At 39.7% G+C, this 19,897-nt stretch overlaps 1 protein-coding gene across 1 annotated transcript; it reads left to right on the top strand.

Moving 5' to 3' along the window:
• Positions 1 to 10,972: 10,972 nt before the first annotated feature.
• Positions 10,973 to 19,690, top strand: CCNG2 (cyclin G2). The gene is made up of 8 exons (XM_038582356.1): positions 10,973 to 11,103; positions 11,777 to 11,914; positions 12,734 to 12,871; positions 13,948 to 14,198; positions 14,373 to 14,451; positions 14,537 to 14,635; positions 16,835 to 17,040; positions 18,266 to 19,690. Exons 2-8 carry the CDS (start codon positions 11,777 to 11,779, stop codon positions 18,384 to 18,386), a joined length of 1,032 nt encoding a protein of 343 aa, XP_038438284.1. The 5' UTR covers positions 10,973 to 11,103; the 3' UTR covers positions 18,387 to 19,690.
• The last annotated feature ends 207 nt before the right edge of the window (positions 19,691 to 19,897 follow it).

Genomic DNA, 19,897 nt, shown 5'->3' with positions numbered 1-19,897 from the left:
AAACATTTTATGAGTATAATGGTCATCAATTATAGTGATGTTGATCCTTGGGCTTTGCAACAATATTCTTTGCACATGAAATTTGTTTATATAGTTTGTGTCCTGGCTGCTTCACCCAGTTAACTAATAAGAGCAAAGGTCAGTTTCCATATGGCTAGTTAGTGCTATAGAGAGAAAAGATCTATTCCTTTGCTATAGCTTGGGTGCTGTCCAATTTAGGTCTCTTTCAAGTGCAGGTCATTGATCATGTGGACAGTTCAGTATAATCTATTGCAATTATTGGAAGAATGACTCAAAGCAATTTTTCTCCTGATTGGGTAATAAGTTACAATAAGAAATAATAGTTACCCTTGTTAAGTTCTCACCATCCACTCTGTGCTTAAGCTTTCCTATGTGTTATCTCATTTAATCCTCATAAAACTGATTTTTCAAATAGGAAAAAAGGCTTTAAAAGTTAAGTCACTTGCTGTATAAGTCATAGAGATAATAATAAAGCTGTAGTTTGAGGCCAAAATAATAATAATAATGATAACTTACATTTGTTTGGCATTTTATGGTTTACTAAGGCATTTATATCTATTCTTTCACCTAATCTCCCCAGACAGGGAGATAGTTAGGAGTTATTTTATTTTTACAAATGTGGGAATGGAGACTTTGAGAGGCCACTCAGCTAGTTGGTGTCAATGACAATATACAAAGCTAAGTGTGCTGGTTCCAGGTTTCAGAATCTTTCTTTCTCTTTCTCTCTTTCTTTTGGATTTATTTATTTATTTGAGAGAGAGAGAGGGTAAGAGAGAGAGAGAGATGTGTGCACACGTGTACATATCAGAGGAGGGGCAGAGGGAGAGAATCTTTAAGCAAATTCCCCCACTGAGCATGGAGCCAGATGGGGGGGCTTATATTCTATATTTATAAATTTGAGTGGTGGATATATAATTACTTGTTTTATCAATGGTCTTAATTGTGTGTAAACTATATATTCTTTCTTGTATGTTTATTTCACAGTACAATTAAAAAAAACATGTCAGAAAAGAGACTAACAGATTTTATGTCACCACAGTAACATTAGTTATGTTGGTATAGGTGATCCCTTTTTCTTTTTTTTTTTTTTTTAATTTTTATTTATTTATGATAGTCACAGAGAGAGAGAGAGAGAGGCAGAGACACAGGCAGAGGGAGAAGCAGGCTCCATGCACCGGGAGCCCGATGTGGGATTCGATCCTGGGTCTCCAGGATCACACCCTAGGCCAAAGGCAGGCGCCAAACCGCTGCGCCACCTAGGGATCCCGGTGATCCCTTTTTCTACACTTTCTGAATTGTGTTTTTGTTATCTTCATAATTAAAATACATTAAAGGAATCCATTTATAGGCAAATGGCAATATTCTGACTTAGCCTAAATAAATCATAAAATGCAACTTGAAGTAGTTTTAATTAAGATAATGAATTTCACAAATATTTGAGAAACATCAGTGTTAAAAGAACACCCTGAAGGTGGAATTTCTACTAACATGTACACTTGAGTAGTTCGGCTGCTGCTAATCTGTTCTTAGGAAAAAAGCATCTCAGTTTTTATTTTTTTATTTTTAATTTTTTAAAATTTATTTATGATAGAGAGAGAGAGAGAGAGAGATAGGCAGAGACATAGGCAGAGGGAGAAGCAGGCTCCATGCACCGGGAGCCCGACGTGGGATTCAATCCCTGGTCTCCAGGATTGCGCCCTGGGCCAAAGGCAGGCGCTAAACTGCTGCGCCACCCAGGGATCCCGCAGCTCAGTTTTAAAAAATGAATATAGCATTTTGGGGTGAAGGAAGAAGATATAGTCACATAGCAGATGCAACTTTTTTGGAAGCAACCAAATAGCCCCTCCTCTGTACAGATTTATCTAATCTCCCTTCCTCCTCTTGATACAACTTCTTTCTTTCTGGGTCTTGCTGTTATACTTTGTACATAGTCCTAGAGTTGTACAAATCACATAGTAATATTGTTCTTTATAGACTTGGCTTTCCCCTCCTAGGCTCTGACCTTCTTGTGAGAAGTGTCTAATCATAGTCACTTTTTATCTTTTATTTCCACCACTGTGCCTCCAATAGAGCAGCTGCCTGATTGATGTTTATTAAAATGAACAAAGAAGCAGCAAAAATTTAAAATGCAGTGTGGACTGCATTTATAAAACACATGGCTACAAAACCTGAATATTCTAGTAAGCTAATTTTCATGCAGGATGAGTCGATAAATTTCCATAAAGTTTAAATATAAGATCTATAGATAATATTATTATGCCTATCATAAAACGTACAAACATTGCACAATACAATAAGCACAATAAATTGGTAACCTCTGGGTTCAGGTCAAAAGGAGTATCTTCCACATATTGTATTTGTGCTACCCTTTCCTGTCTCCACCTTCCTTCTGTCCTGCACAGGCTATAAGGCTCAAAACTGCTATTTTTAGCACTTAATGATCAGAGAGCTTAACTTCCATATGCAGATTCTGAAAATAGGCAAGCATAACCAACCACGGTAGGGTAATCAGAGTATTTGCTGATTACAATCTATTGTTATAAAGACAAAAAAATACTTATATGTTATAAGATGGAAAACAGCCCAAATGTCTGCAAATAGCCCCTTATTAGGACCAATAGAAACACAGCAGTAATGTCCCTCTAGCACCTAAGCATTTGCCAACTATTGATATGACATACTAATATGATGTCTCAAGTCTTTCAGACACCTCCCTGCAATGTCTAAAGAAAGAAAAGAAAGAACACCTTTTTTCTTCTCTTATTAGCTTTCCTGGGATTTGAGTAGTAGGACTGTACTCAAAACAGTTGGCCTGCTTTGTTAGAAGCACATTAATCCAAAACCCCAGGGTAGAGGGTTAATCCTGGTAGGCCTGGTCTCTATTTGGACAATTTCTTTTCAGATTAGTTTGGTAAAGAAATATCAGATTTCTCTTGCTATTTACGAAAAAAGACATCAACAAAAGGGAAACATATTATGTAAGTATGCAGGTGAATAATTTACCGATTAATTATCCTAATAAAACATCCAAATCCAAAATGCCTTGGTTTAGGCTAACCTAAGCTACTGATGCAACCATTATTTATGAATTTAACAAGCAATACACTAAATAGGGTGCCTGGATGGCTTAGTTGGTTAAACTTCAGCCTTCGGCTCAGGTCATGATCCCAAGGTCCTGTGTCAGGCTCCCTGCTTCTCCCTCTCCCTCTGCCCCTCAATCCCACTCATGTTCTATCTCTCTCTCTCAGATACATAAATAAATAAATAAAATATTTTTAAAAAAAGGAAATACAGTAAATGGAGCAAGCTTATGTCCAATTTGGAGTTTTAGTCTCCATTTTCCTGATACCAGAATCACTATGTAAAATAGTAGTTAAGAGTATGGGTCACAGAGTGCTCACTTCAGCAACACATATACTAAGAGAGTGTGGGTCATAGGAATGTCTGGGTGGCTCAGCGATTGGGCATCTGCCTTCGGCTCAGGATGTGGTCCCAGAGTTCCGGGATCGAGTCCCACATTGGGCTCCTGCATGGACCCTGCTTATCCTCCCTCTGCCCATGTCCCTGCCTCTCTCTGTGTTGCTCATGAATAAATAAATAAAATCTTAAAAAAAAAAAAAGAATGTGGGTCATGGGGATGCCTAGGTAGCTCAATGGTTGAACATCTGGCTTCAGCTCAGGGCATGATCCTGGAGTCCCAGGATAGTGTCTTGCATCTGGCTGCCTGCAGGGAGCCTGCTTCTCCCTCTGCCTATGTCTCTGCCTCTCTATGTCTTAAATAAATAAATAAATAAATAAATAAATAAATAAATAAATAAATAAATAAAATCTTAAAAAAAGAGCGTGGGTCATGGATTCAGATTGCTTGCTAGTAAACACTGAATCTACCACTGTCTAGCTTGGGATCAAATTACTCTCTATCTCTGCATCTGAGTGTGTTATAGGCATTAAAATTATAAAATATATACAAATATAAAATATATATAAATCACTTAGTATAATGCTTGACAGGTAATTATTGATTACCAAGTGTGGATTTATTATGAAGCTAATGAAATGTAGCTTTAGGGTATCTCACTTGCACAGGCTCTTTCTGAGGTCTCAAGATGGGCTGTAGCAGAATGTTCACATACATTATTTTTTAGTTTTGCAAAAGTAAGATATTTTAACTGTAGTCAGTTGAGGCTGCTGTCTCTCTCCATGTCAAATTCTACTCTACCATTTTCTACTGTGTTTGGAAGTACTTGAGTATCTACCCATATTTTGAGATCTGGCTAAAGGGAAATTGATCTGGGGACGTACCATTTTAATTGAAATTTGGAAACATGCAAATATTATACGTTAGGATTGATGTCTTACTTAAGAAAAGCTTTATCCAATCTTTTCATATGTTATGATACCCATAATGAGTTGTAAAACTGAAAGAAATGTTTTAAGGTACCAACAATTTTTTAAAATAAGCCATGTTAAAGGAAAGACTAAATTTTAAGAAATTACATAGGAAATTATATTACAATATTGTAATCTTGTGAAGACATAATCAGAGAATTTAAAGCCATTAACTTCGGCAAAAAATTTTACAACCATGCATTGTTTATTAATAAAAATTTCTTGCTTATTTGATATAAAATATTGACCTTAACAAAGACAACATAAAACTCAAATATGCTTCTGAAATAAGGAAACAGACAAGCTAATTAAGGAGTATGGCCAGTTTCCAATGATGTCAAGTTTTACAGCTCATACTATGAATGAGAAAGATCACAAAGATCTTTTTAAGTGGAAAAGGAAGGTAGAAGAGTCAGAGTTGAAAAAGATTTGAAAATTCTACGATGCTGGCTTTGAAGATAAAGAAAGGGGCCCTGAGCCAAGGAATGTGGTGTTCTCAAGAAGCTGGAAAATGCAAGGAAATGTATCTTCCATAGAATATCCAGAAGGAATGTAGCCCTGCCAACACTTTGATTTGAGCCTAGTAGGACCCATTTCAAAAATTTGGCCCCTAGAAATATAAGATAATAAATCTGTGTTGTTTTGAGCCACTAAATTTGTGGTAATTTGTTATAGTAGCAATTTGGAACTAGTATAGAAATTATGTGATCGCCAAGGATAGTTCATGAAAGGAGATGCAGTGTTTACCTAGATTTCTTCAAACTTTGTCATCATGCCATGAGGAAGTAGAAAGACCACATAGAGAGATCACATGCGTGGGCCTTCTGGCCACCAGCGTCAGCTGAGGTCCCAGTCCGCAGTCAGCACCAACTCCGGACATGTGAGTAAGCAAGCCACAAGATGACTCCACCCCAGGTACCATCTCAATGCAACTTCATGAGAGACCCTGAGAAAGGACTGCCTTGCTGAGCTCAGCCAATCCTAGAGCTGTGAGCGATGATAATAAAATGATTGTCATTTTAAGTCACTAAGTTTTAGGGTGATTTACCTCACAGTGATAAATAATTGGAACAGTATATGTCAACTTTTAAAAATTTACAATTTTTCTTGTTTTGCTTCATGTTAAATAAATATTCACTTTCCTATCTGATTTCGTATTTGTTAATTCTACTCTTTTTGCTAGAGAGAACTCCTCTCAATTATAAAGCTTTAACCCCTCCTTAAAAATCTGGTTCTGTTCTTGCACGTAGCCAGAATTTCTTATTCAGAATGTGGTTAAATAGCATACTAATAAATGCAATTAGGCAGACCCACGGATCTTTGAAATAATGCAGTCTTTCTTTTTAGAAATTGAAAAAAGCCCTTCATTTTGAAGACACTTTAAAATATTAACAAAAGAAAAATTTAAGCTTATATTACTTATTCATCTCACTTTAAATGCCAATTGCCTTTTCATTGGAGATCAAAACAAGAGATAATTACTTTCACAGAAAATGAAAACTTCCTTTAGGATTAAAATGATATATTCAGCAGATGTCTCCTAAATGATTCTTCCCATAGCACTGTGATGGCAAGAAAAGACAGGAAATATCTGACTTAGGTTAATGGTTCTCAGAACATATCATAAAAGAAGAATGTGTTATGTAAATAACCATGTACAATGTCTCAAAATGCAGCCTGGGTCACTTAAAATATATTTGCTTCGGGACAGACCCACCATTTTGAGATAATTGGCTCTGATTTCAAGAACTGTCATATTATCTGTTGCATATTCCTTTAGCAGCCTCTTGATGCCATGTCAAAGTCACTCCATTTATTTCAGTTAACTTTTAGCATAACAGAAAGAGTTGTCAATTCTAAAGTAATGAATTGGAACACTGATGTCAAATGCACTAAGTTCAAGGGTTTCAGAGATAGTTTGTATAAGGCTCACTCACTTGCAGGCTAATAGAACCGGGAGGGCCTAACCTGGCTGGCTGGAAAACCTGCTGTGCTCATTCAGAAGGTCTCTATGGGTAAGTCCCACAATTACAAGGCGAAGCACATCACTATCTGGGAATTAATTGTGTTATGAAGATCACTAGCCCTTGCACAGATAAACACTCCCTTGGAAAGATACAACATACTTCATCATTGACAACACCAATAACAAGCTACCTATGTAGTAAACAGATTGTAAAGGTTGAATTTGCCAATTTCAGATTTGGAGTTTGTCCATGAGAAAGTCACAAAGCAGAATATAGAAAATGTTCACTCATTTATTCTGCTGATCGCTTGAAGAAAAGGATTAATTGTCTGCATATAAATCATCTCATTCTTTCAAGTTCAGAAAAAAAAATTAAAAAGCTGAATCACTTCAAGATGGCATCCCAGGTTAGTTTATGCTCGCCCTGTTCCTTTCCCTCCAGCAAGCATTCCTGTCCCCTTTGCCAGGTTCTGCTAGCAAGGTTAATCTAAACAAACTTTGGTCTGCAAAACACCTCAATGATGGAAAATAACCAAGGCATGGAGCCAGATAGTGAATGGAGGGGAAGAGGGAATGTAGCACTATGTCAGTCCTCAGGTTCTTTCCTTTCAGGGCTGCACTCTACCAAATTCCCTTGATAAAGTTAGAGATGGTCCCTCTTTTTTCCTCAAGCAGTCACAGCATTATGCAAGTCCTAAGAGCAAAGGTATAAATAGTAAAAATGCTTTTACAAATGTTTATATTTAAATTTTAAAAGACTTTATTTATTAATTAGAGACACAGGAAGAGAGAGAGAGAGAGAGAGAGAGAGAGAGAGAGAGAGGCGGAGGGAGAAGCAGGATCCATGCAGGGAACCAGACTTGGGACTCGAACGCCCCGGGCGGCGCTAAACTGCTAAGCCACTGGGGCTGCCCACAAATGTTTATATTTAATCTTTGCATATGAAGAAGAAACAATGACCTCCTGGTGATTATCACCTCCCATTTGTTTTTTGGATTAGAAAACTGAGGTTCAGGACAATTCATATATTTCAAGGTATTTTAGGTGCTATTTCTAGTAAGTAAGAAAGCTGGGACTCAAAGTCAGGGCTAGAGCTTTTGCCCTAACACCTCAGATGTACCAGGACATATTCTGAGACTGTGTTTTATTTACCTATTTTTGTATCCCTGAGGCCTAGTATCATGCCTGGCATCTAGTATATATTCATTATATAAAAAGTTAGGATTTAGGGACACCTGGGTGGCTCAGCAGTTGAGCGTCTCCCTTTGGCCCAGAGTGTGATCCTGGGGTCCCTGGATGGAATTGCACATTGGGCTCCCTGCATGGAGCCTGCTTCTCTCTCTGCCTGTGTCTCTGCCTCTGTGTGTGTGAGTCTTTCATGAATAAATAAATAAAATCTAAAAAAAAAAATAAATAAACGGACATTAAAAAAAAGTTGTAAGGGAATTTGATGCCTTATGAAGTTTAGAGAAGTCCAAGTATAAAGTATTAAGGGAAGCAGTGTGGCAGCTGCTTGCTGATACTCTATTTTCTTTCCAAGGGAGAAGCTGAAGTGTGGAGTGGTTTGAAGGACACTCATCAGAAGTCAAGGATTCATTGAATGAAGGCATTATTTCTCTGGGTGTGCTACTACTTATTTCCTGCTCTGTGCCTACCTTCTAGTTTCATAGTCTCAGATGTCACTGAGGACAAGCTCTCTGTCTGTCCTTAAAGAGGTTACTGGGGAGAGGATATCATCCAATCCCACTCCACCCCTCTCACTGTGCTGGAGATCCAATGTCTTATAATGAATCCCCTCAAAGTCCTTCTTGGGGACTGCCAGATTTCTGATTCCCTATTTTGTATGTGTGCCTGATACAAGAAAGTCACCCCCAATAAAGCTTAGGAAGGACAGAAAGGTAGTTGACAGGTACCTAAGGGAGAATGTCCTTTAAGTAAGTAAGATCTACAGCTGCAACAAAGTCAACTGAAATGATAAGAAAGACAAATAGAGCCTGGAGAAAGACTGTCATTTAAAACAAATTTAAAATTAAAAAATAAAAGCCATATTAACAAACAACAACAACAGAAATCAGTAGAACAAAAAGGGAAAACTTGTATCATTTTCTACCCCAGAGTATCATCATTAAAAGGAAGTGTTTTGAAAAAAAGGATGATGGTCAAGTAGTTATACTTGACTAATATATTTTAGTGATTGCTATTTCCTTTATCTTAAAAGGTAAGTGGACTGAAGTGGATAAATGGCTCCATATTGGGCAATTTGATCAGTCTTTTCTCTGGTACTGGACAGGGCCTGCCAAGACCAGGAAATTGAACACCACTTAGCAAGCTTTCTTGTCTTACTCTTAAAGAGCTGCTCATTATTCAAAAGGTTGCCTGATAAAAGATACACACACACACACACACACAAAACAGTCATGAATGTACATTTTGTATAACTTTCTGTCAGTGATCTAAGTCATGGACAATTTCTTGATCTGTCTTATACCATCTCTATTTAAAAATCTTCTACCACATAATTTTACATTTCCTCTTTCACATCATTTATTTTATATCTTATGTTCCTTTTCTACCTTTGCCCTGCTACTTGAAAAAAATCCCCAATCTCTTTTATGTTTTGGCCACAAACTCTTCTTTTTCTCATGGTGCTTGTTTTCTGTCCATCTGCTTTCTCTCTCTCTCTCTGGAGCCTCTTTATAACTGCGATGAGCTGTCATCTATGTAATTCTAATCTTAGCTTTATTTTCCATGTTAGTTGCATACCCTCATTTATGTTTTTCAGCATAGATTTCCAGCGGAGATTTATATCAAATAAAAAACAAGTTATAATAATGTTTAAAAGAGCACACAAGTATTGCACAAAATTATGCAACCTGTAAATCATATAAAAGTAATCTGTATATATAATTTTCTTTCTTTCCCAAAACCCTGAACAAGGCCACATCTCCCTGAAATGGAAGGATTTGCTCTTTGAGTCCCCTTTTCCCAGGTTGCTCTGGGCTCCCATGCCTAGTCCAAGCTGATATGTAAAGGGATCTATTTCTAAAATTTTTCAGTTGTTCTGGAAAGAAGAGAAAGCTGCGTCTAAAGCTGTGTTGTGTGCCTTTTCATATTTTACAAGTAACAAAACAGTTCACAGAAAACATACAGAAGAACAGAAAAGAGAAATCTGTTCCTTGGGTTTGATCATTCTATTTACTGATTTGTGTATTTGGCTGACAGTGGCAGGGGATTGAAGAGGGAGAAAGTAAAGAAATAAACCATAAATATTAGAGGGGAGTCTCTTACATCCCCCAGAGAACTCCTCTGTTAAGGTTTCTCTGGCCTAAGGCACCCTTTGTTCTGCTTTTTGCTTTGCTTCAAAAGAGGTGTCACCTCTTAACAATAAAGTTAATTATAATGGACAGTAAATGATAACTTATGGGTGACTGAGGGCCAAGAAGCCTCTGGGAGTTTTGATTAACACAACATCAGAACTGTAACCTCTGGAGGCACATTATAATTATTAAACGTTTACATGTCCTCATCAGTATGAGCAGGTTAGGTTTTCCCCTTGAAGTTCCTCCTTAGACATTTATTTTCATTAGCAAACATTTCAAGGCACATCAAATCAAAACTAATAGTCTTATAACGAAAACGCACCCATTAAAGTCTTAACCTTTTCTCCAACTCATTTCACCTATTAATATCTATCTGCATTTTTTTCCCTTTTGGTAGGAAACACTTCAAATACGAGAGATGAGAGCATTTTATTCATAAATATTTCAGTAAGCACCCCAGCAATTTTATAATGACTTGACTGGTTATCACAAAGTGGGCCCCGAGAACAGAAGGAAGGTTTTCCAGCTATTCCAGCTCCCCGGAGGTGGAGGTCGGAGCAGAGCTGGAAGGCCTGGGGCCCAGGGTCAGCTCTGGAAACGCCGTCGGAACACCGGGCATGCGCACTCCAAGCCTCCAGAGTTGCTAAGGCCCCAAGGAAGATAGAGGCGCCGGCTAAGCTGAAAGCCAATCAGAGGGCTCGGAGGCTGATCGGCCAGCCAATCCGCGCTCGAGGCTGCCTCGGGGCCAGCATCCAATCGGAGAGCTTGCTGCTTTGGGCGGACTTTTCAAAACAGTGAACACAAAACAAACGGGGACCTTTAAAAGGCTGCAACGCGGCCCGACACCGTCTCCTTCCGCCTCTACCATCGGTCCCTCCTTTTCCTCTTCAATCCCGAAGGCGGATTCCCAGATCCCACCCTCCGCCCTGGCGCCGAGGGCGGGGGCTCGGCACAGGGAGGCGAAGGGAGGAGGGCCCGAGGCCTGCGGCGGGCGGAGGGCGGCGGGACTCTTTTTCAAAGCCGCTTCGGCAGCCTCGGATCCCTCCGCGGGGAGTCACGTGCCCCGCCCCTTGGGGGCGTCGGAGACTCAAAACAAAAACAAGGGGTTGGCGGCGGCCTCCAGCGTGGCGGCGGCGGCGGCGGCGGGGCTCGGAGCGCGGGGCTCGGGGGTGCGGGGCCGGGCTGCGCCCCAGCCGCAGGGGTGGGCGCTCGGGCGCGGGATGCGGCTCGGGCCGTGAGGCGGCGGCGGAGGCGGAGGCGCGGCAGGGGGCAGGCGCCGATGCCGGTCCGGGGGCACCGCTGAGGCGGCGGGGCCGCGGCCTCGGAGACGGGTTGGGACGCCCCCGCCGCGCCCAGTCCTGGCCGGGCCGTGACGCCGCGGGCCGGCGGGAGGCGCGTCTCGGCGAGGTACGTGCGCCCGCCCGGGGCCGCGGGGTCCTTTGTTCGCAGCTGGGCCTCGGCGGCGGCGGCGGGGGACCGCGTCCTCGGCCGGGAGTGTGCGCTGCAGGGGGGGGGCGTTGAGGGAGTCTGGGGGCTCCGGGAGCCGAGCGGGAGGCGGTGCCCCCCCCCCCCTGCCCCTGCCCCTGCCCCTGCCCCGGGGGTCGCTGGGGCGGCGCCGCCTGCATCGACGGCCCCAGGCCCCGCGCCCCTGGATGGACGCGCGTCGGTGGGCACCGGGTGCTGGGCGCGCCGCCCCCCTGCCCTCGCCCCCCGCCCCGCGGGTGCAGTCTCGGCGGAGCCGGCGGTGCGGCAGCGCGAGGGGCTGCTGGGGCTCGGCTCCCGGGAGGGCGGGGCTCGGCCGCCTCCCTCCAGCCCTTTGTTCGGTCGCGACGCCTCGCACCCCCCTCCCCTGCCGTGCGCGGCCCCGGGTGCTCGCGGCCGGCAGCAGCCCCTCCCCCAGCGGCCTCAGCTGCGGCGGCCCGGCCGGGGCCTCCCGGTGTGACCCTCCTGCCGCGCCCCTCCCTTCCCCCCTCCCCTCCCCTCCCCTCCCGCGCGCCCCTCCGGAGGCCCCGGCACCCACCGGCTCGCCCCTCCCCCCCCCCGGGGGACACCTTCCGACGGCGTCGTGTCTTTGCCGCAGATGAAGGATTTGGGGGCAGAGTATTCGGCAGGTCGTGAAGGGGTCCAGCTCTTCGGATTGCTGAGCCTCTATCTAGAGCAGGAACCGAGATTCCAACCTCGAGAGAAAGGGCTGAGCCTGATCGAGGCCACCCCGGAGGTGAGCTCCCAGGGAAGGGATCTTGTTCACGAGCTGGTAGGCCTTGGAGAAGGAGGACTGTGGTTGTGGTTGTGGTTGTTGTGGTTGTTGTTGTTGTTTTTTGCCCCCAGTTGAATCAAGATTAAAGGCTCTAAGTTTCTTAGCACCAAAATGTGTCTTCTCGAGTACTGAATTTTTACAGGGTTACGCAAGAACGAAAATGATGCTGACTGTAGAGAAGTACTCCTAAGTGGCACCCCCAGCCTGCAGCCTCTGGGTGGATTATGGAAATACCCTCTGCCCATGAAATACTTTATTTATTTATGTATTTATTTATTTATTTTTATGATAGTCAGAGAGAGAGAGAGAGAGAGGCAGAGACACAGGCAGAGGGAGAAGCAGGCTCCATGCACCGGGAGCCCGACGTGGGATTCGATCCCGGGTCTCCAGGGTCGCGCCCTGGGCCAAAGGCAGGCGCCAAACCGATGCGCCACCCAGGGATCCCCTGAAATGCTTTATTCAAAAAAAGAAATCTAAGAGCCTGCTATAAAGAAAACAAACTGTCTCCATTATGGGGGAATTAGATTTGCTACAATCCTCCGGAAGTGTGGCAACAGTTCACTTTATATCGGATTGCTAAAGCTCTTTTATGCTATGTATTTTTAAAAAGCCATGATATCTATACGTATCTTGTATCTGAAAAAGTGTGTGTTTAATGATACCACTCTTTCTTCCGTACTCTCGAAGATTAAGAAAAAAATTACCTTATTTGAATATACTTGTGTGCCATCTATCCAATTTTTAGAAAGTCACAGCTTTGGCTCTTGGTTTTTATTGCAGGATGATAACACTTTGTGTCCAAGATTGAGAAATGCTAAAGTAGAAGATTTAAGGAGTTTAACCAACTTTTTTGGGTCTTGCACTGAGACTTTTGTCTTGGCTGTCAATATTCTGGACAGATTCTTGGCTCTTATGAAGGTATTTAAACATTTTTGTGTATGCATCTTTTATTTTTAAACCTAGTGCCCAGCACAGTGCCTGACATAACAAGGGTTTGAGAAATGTTGGACAACTGAAAGGAACTATGTCATTACACAGAAACATTTTTAATTGGAAATTGTGATCTTTAGTGCCAGATTAAGAGACTACAGAATTAACTGTGTTGTATTTTAAGTTGGTTTTACTATTACCTTTTATATACCTTCTCTTTGAAGATGTTACAAAACGAAGGTAACACCGTTTTTAGGTATTCCCTGTATATGTATACAGTCCTCAAAATAAGGTTTTCATATTTTTGTCTTCCATCGTATTTCTCTTGGAATTTAGTTGTTTTTAGTGCCGAAACATGTTAAAGGTGACCTACTGCTTTCCCTGTGAAAAGTCTTTTCAAAGCAGGGAGCCATAGTCTTATTAACCAGCAACTGTTAGAAAAATGTGGTGATTCTTCTGCCAATAGGATTGCTGTCAGCTGCTGGGTCAGTTTTCGGGGCACTGCAAAGAAAAGGGCAGCCATCTGTCCATGGCAGCTTTTACATATGCTCCACTCTGCACAACTGATGCAGTATTTCTCTTGGGCAAATTTGCATTGAAATGTGGGATGATACTTAAAAATAAATAGAGAAGAAGATTAAAAAAAAGATGAGTTGCATGTATTATTTTTATGTCCAAAGAAGTATATGTTGTCTTGGTGTTGAAAGGCTTAGTTTACTTTGGGGGAGACTGTACTATTATGATTTCATATTTGAAATACAAAGTATAATTCATTGTTGGAAACTTACCTTTTGAATTTGCATTTAAATTACGTAATTTAAATGCTTAACGTGTTTTTTATTTATTTTATTTTTTTAACATGTGTTTTTTAAAATGGGAAATTAAGTCTGTTTAAAATGAAAAAATGATTAAGTATAAATGTGAATTAAGGATAAGTACATGAAGCAGCTAGATTGTGTTCTGTCTTAAGAGTTAGGGACATCATTATAATATTCTTTCAAGTATCTGCTTTGCTACGTCAGAGTGACAGTTGTTAGAAGAAGCCTTTGTTCTTTGTTTTTCAGGTGAAACCTAAACATCTGTCTTGCATTGGAGTCTGTTGTTTTTTGCTGGCTGCTAGAATAGTTGAAGAAGAATGCAATATTCCATCCACTCATGATGTAATCCGGATTAGTCAATGTAAATGTACTGCTTCTGACATAAAACGGATGGAAAAAATAATTTCAGAAAAATTGCACTATGAATTGGAAGCAACTACTGCCTTAAACTTTTTGCACTTATACCATACTATTGTACTTTGTCATACATCAGAAAGGTCAGTGGGATTACAAATAAAGATTTTGTACTTAAGCTAACAGTTACAGTGCCAGTGAAATTTGTATTTTTACTCTTCTAAAACTTTTAATTTGGACTTTTAACAGCAGTTTCTTAAAATTATTTATTAAATTTCCAAAGATTTAAATGTTTGTCCTATTTTTTCATTGTATAGGAAAGAAATACTAAGTCTAGATAAACTAGAAGCTCAACTGAAAGCTTGCAACTGCCGACTCACCTTTTCAAAAGCAAAAGTAAGTTAATTTCTTGCTTACATATGTCTCACTGTTTCTGTTTTAAATTTATAAAAAATACTTATCCCCCCCCCCTTTTTTTTAGCCATCTGTGTTAGCTTTGTGCCTTCTCAATTTGGAAGTAGAAACTTTGAAATCCATTGAATTACTGGAAATTCTTCTGCTTGTTAAAAAACATTCCAAGGTAAATTATCTTCAGTTCTTATTCTTTTTTTTTTTTTTTTTTTTTTCAGTTCTTATTCTTTAAAGCAGATTTCTAGTGTTTCATCCTCTCTCCTCCCCCACCCCCATGGTGATTCAAACATTAAATAATACTTTATGGGGCTCTTGACTTTTACACTTTTATCTTGTAGCTCAAGTGTTGAAGTTCTCAAAATGCAGATTTGACCCAGACAATGTTAAGCTGGAAGGGAACCTGATCACTTAGTCTAGCTTCTTTCTGTGTTCAGATGTTGTCCCTTCTATAGTATTCTCACCGGTTGGTAACACAGCGGTCCACATTGCTACTTGCACGTTGTTCTAAAATACATGTGAGGAAGTAGACTTAGTAAATAAACTAATGGCAGTCCATTACATCCTTAGGGTTGGATCATCATCCCATTAGTAGCATTACCAAAATACCTTCTGCCATCTTTTTCTTTTTAAACCTCTTAGTCTGGCCAGCCCAATAAGTTTTGCAGTAACAGGTGTTAGCACTAATAGGGACTGCTTTGGGAGCTTCATTAGCACCAAATAGGGCAGACTGTGAGAGGCACGATGTCTGATATTCTGGTTGGACCAGAAGAATCTTAGACAATCGGTAACAAAGGCTTGTGGCCAGGAAGTTGGTGGACTAAAAGGGCTTGGGAATCATTTAACGTAGGCTTGTAGTTAGAATGTCTAGGTGATAGTCACAAGCAGAAGTAATACGAGTATCCAACTTAAATAGTGGTTTTGGAAGCCAAGCATGGATATGAGACACGGAGTCACAATGACCAAGATTTGAACCTAATGATGGGGAGAAGAGAATATTGATGCCACTGAGGGAAGTTTGAGAGAAACCAGTTTGTGATCAAAGAAATACGATTTTAGGTACATGTATATCTTTCAGGTGGGTAGGTATTTAGAAGATATTTGGCAACCTGGAATAAAAATTCAGAAGATAACTTGTAGCTGGAGATTTGAGATTTTAAATTTCTCATGAAGAAATAGTAGTAGAAACCATACCAAACTTGTGGGAGTTCTTTGCTTAGGGATCAGTTAAAACTCTGGGTTTTCATTGTTGGTGGTTTCCCCCTTAGGCAAGGGAAGGGAGGGTACATTAGTCAAGTGCACTGTTGGGTTGGAAAAAGGTTTTCAAGAAGTATTCCCAAATCAGGAGTATTGAATTTTGATGAGAGACTCAGTGTAAAAAAGAATTGAGGGAGGCTATTAGATACCTAGGAGATGTCTGTAGAACAAGAAGGGATTCCAGCCATATTGCAAGGGGATTAAGATGGAGCTAGATTAGGTGGTAATGGAGACCATGATGATAAAAAGTTATCTTCTGTTTGTGATGAAAATGCCTTTTTTATGAAGCATTTTGTTTTTAACAGATAACTTCTAGCTTTCATTTATTTTATTTTTTTAATTTTCATTTATTTATGATAGTCACAGAGAGAGAGAGAGAGAGAGAGAGAGGCAGAGACACAGGCAGAGGGAGAAGCAGGCTCCATGCACCGGGAGCCCGACGTGGGATTCGATCCCAGGTCTCCAGGATCGCGCCCTGGGCCAAAGGCAGGCACCAAACCGCTGCGCCACCCAGGGATCCCTCTAGCTTTCATTTAAATCATAAATTTATTAGTTTTAATTTAAACCTTCTGTAATAATATCTGCAAATATCTTAAGTGAAAATTTGTTAGTTGAAATAAATTGGGGCACTCCCCAGTGGTGGAGAAACTGTGCTCTTTGGGAAGTTCCTCTTCTGTCTTATTGCTAACTTCTCCATTAGTGTATATCTAGTGTCTTAATGTAAATGCATAATTTTAGCAGTCCATTCAATGCTGTGTTATAGAGGGCTAAATTATGTTAAATTCCTTTCATTGAGACTATTAAAGAATATACTTAATAATTGATCGGTTTAACAAATCTAATGTTTTTAGGTCAGTGTTTTTTCTTAAAATAGGCAGAGCTTTTTATTAGGTTCTATGTAAATTATTTATACCTATGGTGCTCCTCCTTTAAACCAGTGCTTACTGGATTTTGACCGCCCGTTAGAATTGCAGAGCTTTAAAAAATCTTTTTGCCCAGGTCATATCCCATATCAAATAAGAATATCCGGTGGTGGGAGCCAGGCATCAGTATAATTTAAGCATTTTAGGGTGATTGTAGGGTAGTTAACCTCTTCATTAACATTTTTTTCCAGGTTAATGACACCGAGTTCATTTATTGGAGGGAGTTAGTTTCTAAATGCCTCGCCGAATATTCTTCTCCTGAATGTTGCAAACCAGATCATAAGAAATTGGTTTGGATTGTTTCAAGGCGCACAGCCCAGAGCCTCCACAACAGCTACTACAGTGTTCCTGAGCTGCCAACGATACCAGAGGGGGGTTGTTTTGATGAAAGTGAAAGGTAAGCAGGTTCCTTGACTAATTAGACTTTCCCATAGTAAATAATACTGATTTTATACTCAAAATGGAACCTGGGAATATTACAGGGTATTAGAGAAAGCTCCTACTCCAATAGCATCATTGCTTCAGGTGAGAAAATTAGCTAGAGGTAGTTTTATTAAAGTAGGTGATGATTTAGAAGTATGTTCTTCTCCTCCCCCCTTTTCATTCTTTATTTAAAAACAAAAAAATAAAAATAAAAATAAAAACAAACCATGATGCTCTGCATTACATCCCCAAGACTTGTAACTGGAATTTTGTACCTGTTGAGCATTTTCACCTGCTTCATTCCCTGCCTCTAGCAACCACCAGTCTGGTTCTCTGTATCTATGAGTTCTGATTTTTATTTTTTGTTTATTCTTAGATTCCACATATAAGATCATACGGTATTTGTCCTCCCTCTCTCTGGACTTTTTTCATTTCTTCCCTTTGTGAAAACTGGTTGTATCACATCTCCTTTGCTCTTTGAAATATAGTTTAGTTTAAAAACAAAACCTGAAATGGCATTCTGGGCTTTTCAGGGTTAGTATGAATTCCTAATATGGTGCCGTGGGAAGAGGCTGTGGGTTAAATGATTGGAACGTAAAGGAAACCACCACCCCTAACATGGCAGACTGCTTTAGATATTTTTACCATTTTGGCAAATGGCATTGTCTTGTTCAGAGTTAATTTTTGTTCATAAAATGAATGATTTTATTAAATTTGGTTATTTTATGCTATAAAGAATGAGAAGTTTAGTTTTTATAGCTTACTGGTTTCTTGGTTTGAGAATATCAGGGATACAATTATTAATGCAAGAAAGACATCAAAACCATGTGATGGGAGATTCGTTGTCCTTTGTCTCCATTTATTGGATTTGAAATGCTTAGAGTTGTATAGTTAGTTGTTGATATTTATTAACTGGTACAAGAATAATAGTTTGGCAGATAGTAATTTGTCTAAACATCTTAAAACCTATATTTTCTAAGGAGATTACAATTCATTTTAGGAAGTCCTAATAAGTTAAATTTTGTCTCTATAAAGCTTAAATTTTGAATATAAAAATCCTGAGACTAGAGATATGTGCTTAGTAGTTTTATTTGGCTTATAAAATCTTTTAAGTATTTTCTAAATAATGATCTCTCATGAATAAATAAAATATTTAAAAAAATAATGGAATCTTCTTTGTCTCTTTTCCTCCCTTTTAGTGAGGACTCTTGTGAAGATATGAGTTGTGAAGAGAGTCTCAGCAGCTCTCCTTCCAGTGATCAAGAGTGCACTTTTTTTTTCAACTTCAAAGTGGCACAGACACTGTGCTTTCCATCTTAGAAATCTAATTGTTCTGTCAGAATTTAAAGTGTATGTACAGGTTTCAAAGCAATAAATGGGGGAGTAGGTAGTTTTCTGGTCCATCCCCCATCTAGGCAGAAATTGCATAGACTGGAACACCTACCTTCTATTTATTATTCAGATCAGATCTGGCCTATTTTCATATTTAATCCTAAGCCATCAAATGGGTTAGTGCCTCTTAAACAAGTAACAATGTTTTACACATTGGCACTTTATTTTTCTCATTGATCTTTAGCTACTTGGGGAAGAGGGAAGGTGCTGATACCTTCAATTTGTTACTTTTCAAAGAGATTTTTAAAGATGAATAGTGTAGCTTAAACTTTTTATAAAGCTTTCACGTGTCTTTATTTAAACAGATTGGGAGTGTACAAGTGCTTCCTCAACAGGGACAGTGGATAACCTTTTAATGGTTTATCATATATCTCCCCTACTCTCCAGTCACAGAACAGAGAATATACTCCAATGTCAAACCCCTTTTTTGTTGTTTTGTTGTTTTTTAAGTGATCATGTACTCTCTGATGCAGACTCTATAAACTTAGGAATTATAATATTGACATTTCTGTGAATTTTAGTATATAATGTGTTAATTGAAGTTTCTGCTAAAGCAGAAATACTTGACAGGTTATGGTTGTTAGATAGTTGCATTTCTAATGCCTAAGTATTGTCAGACTATAGTATTATGTTACTAATACAATCCATAATCCGTTAGTTATGCATGCACCTGTATGAAAGCAGTGCAGGAAGTTGAAAAGAACTAGGTAACTGTGGAAGTGATAAATGATGATCCTAGTAGCACATTTTTTTTCATTTTCTTATATTAAAAAAGTCTGCATGATTATGTTTATTTTCTTTGTAATTCACATTTTAAAAATAATGATATTAGTATATGGGTGCCAAGACTGAACATGAAGTAAAAAAAAAAAAAAAGTTAAGTGTTTGTAGTATTCTAGTTTTAAGCATATGTGTGCTGGTACAGCCATAAGAATAGGGATTTACAAACTCTGTGCACATGAGATTTTGTACAGAGAATCTTTTTAATTTTATATATTGTATATGAAAATGTAAATTTAAAAAATGTACATAAAAATACTGTATTTTTTTACTGTGTGCGTGGTAGTCTAGTCATTGCATGTAAATATAATTTATTGTGTATTCTGTACTATAAATCATACATTGGTGACTTACTTTTTTAATGTAAGTCAACATCCATTGGATGTTTTCTGAAGTGGATCTTTTTGAAGTAATCATAGATTACAACTCGAAATAAAAATATTAATAAGTTATATTCTTTGTTTGCGATTGTATCTTAATTTTTTGGTTCAAAAGAAAAAGTGCTTGCTGTATTTCCATGGGAAAGCTTGAAGTGAGGCTGGAGTGCCTCCAAGATAAGCTCTCTTATCTGGTTACCAGAAGTTCTCTAGGTAGTATTTCTTCATCACAGTTTGGCCCTCAGCCTTGCGAGATACTGAAAGCAAATCTGTCACTTGAGA

Source organism: Canis lupus, chromosome 32, assembly GCF_011100685.1.
Source record: "Canis lupus familiaris isolate Mischka breed German Shepherd chromosome 32, alternate assembly UU_Cfam_GSD_1.0, whole genome shotgun sequence".
NCBI classification, from domain to species: Eukaryota; Metazoa; Chordata; class Mammalia; order Carnivora; family Canidae; genus Canis; species Canis lupus.
The sequence above is the reverse complement of the archived record's forward strand: the minus strand, read 5'-3'. Positions and strand labels throughout refer to the sequence as shown.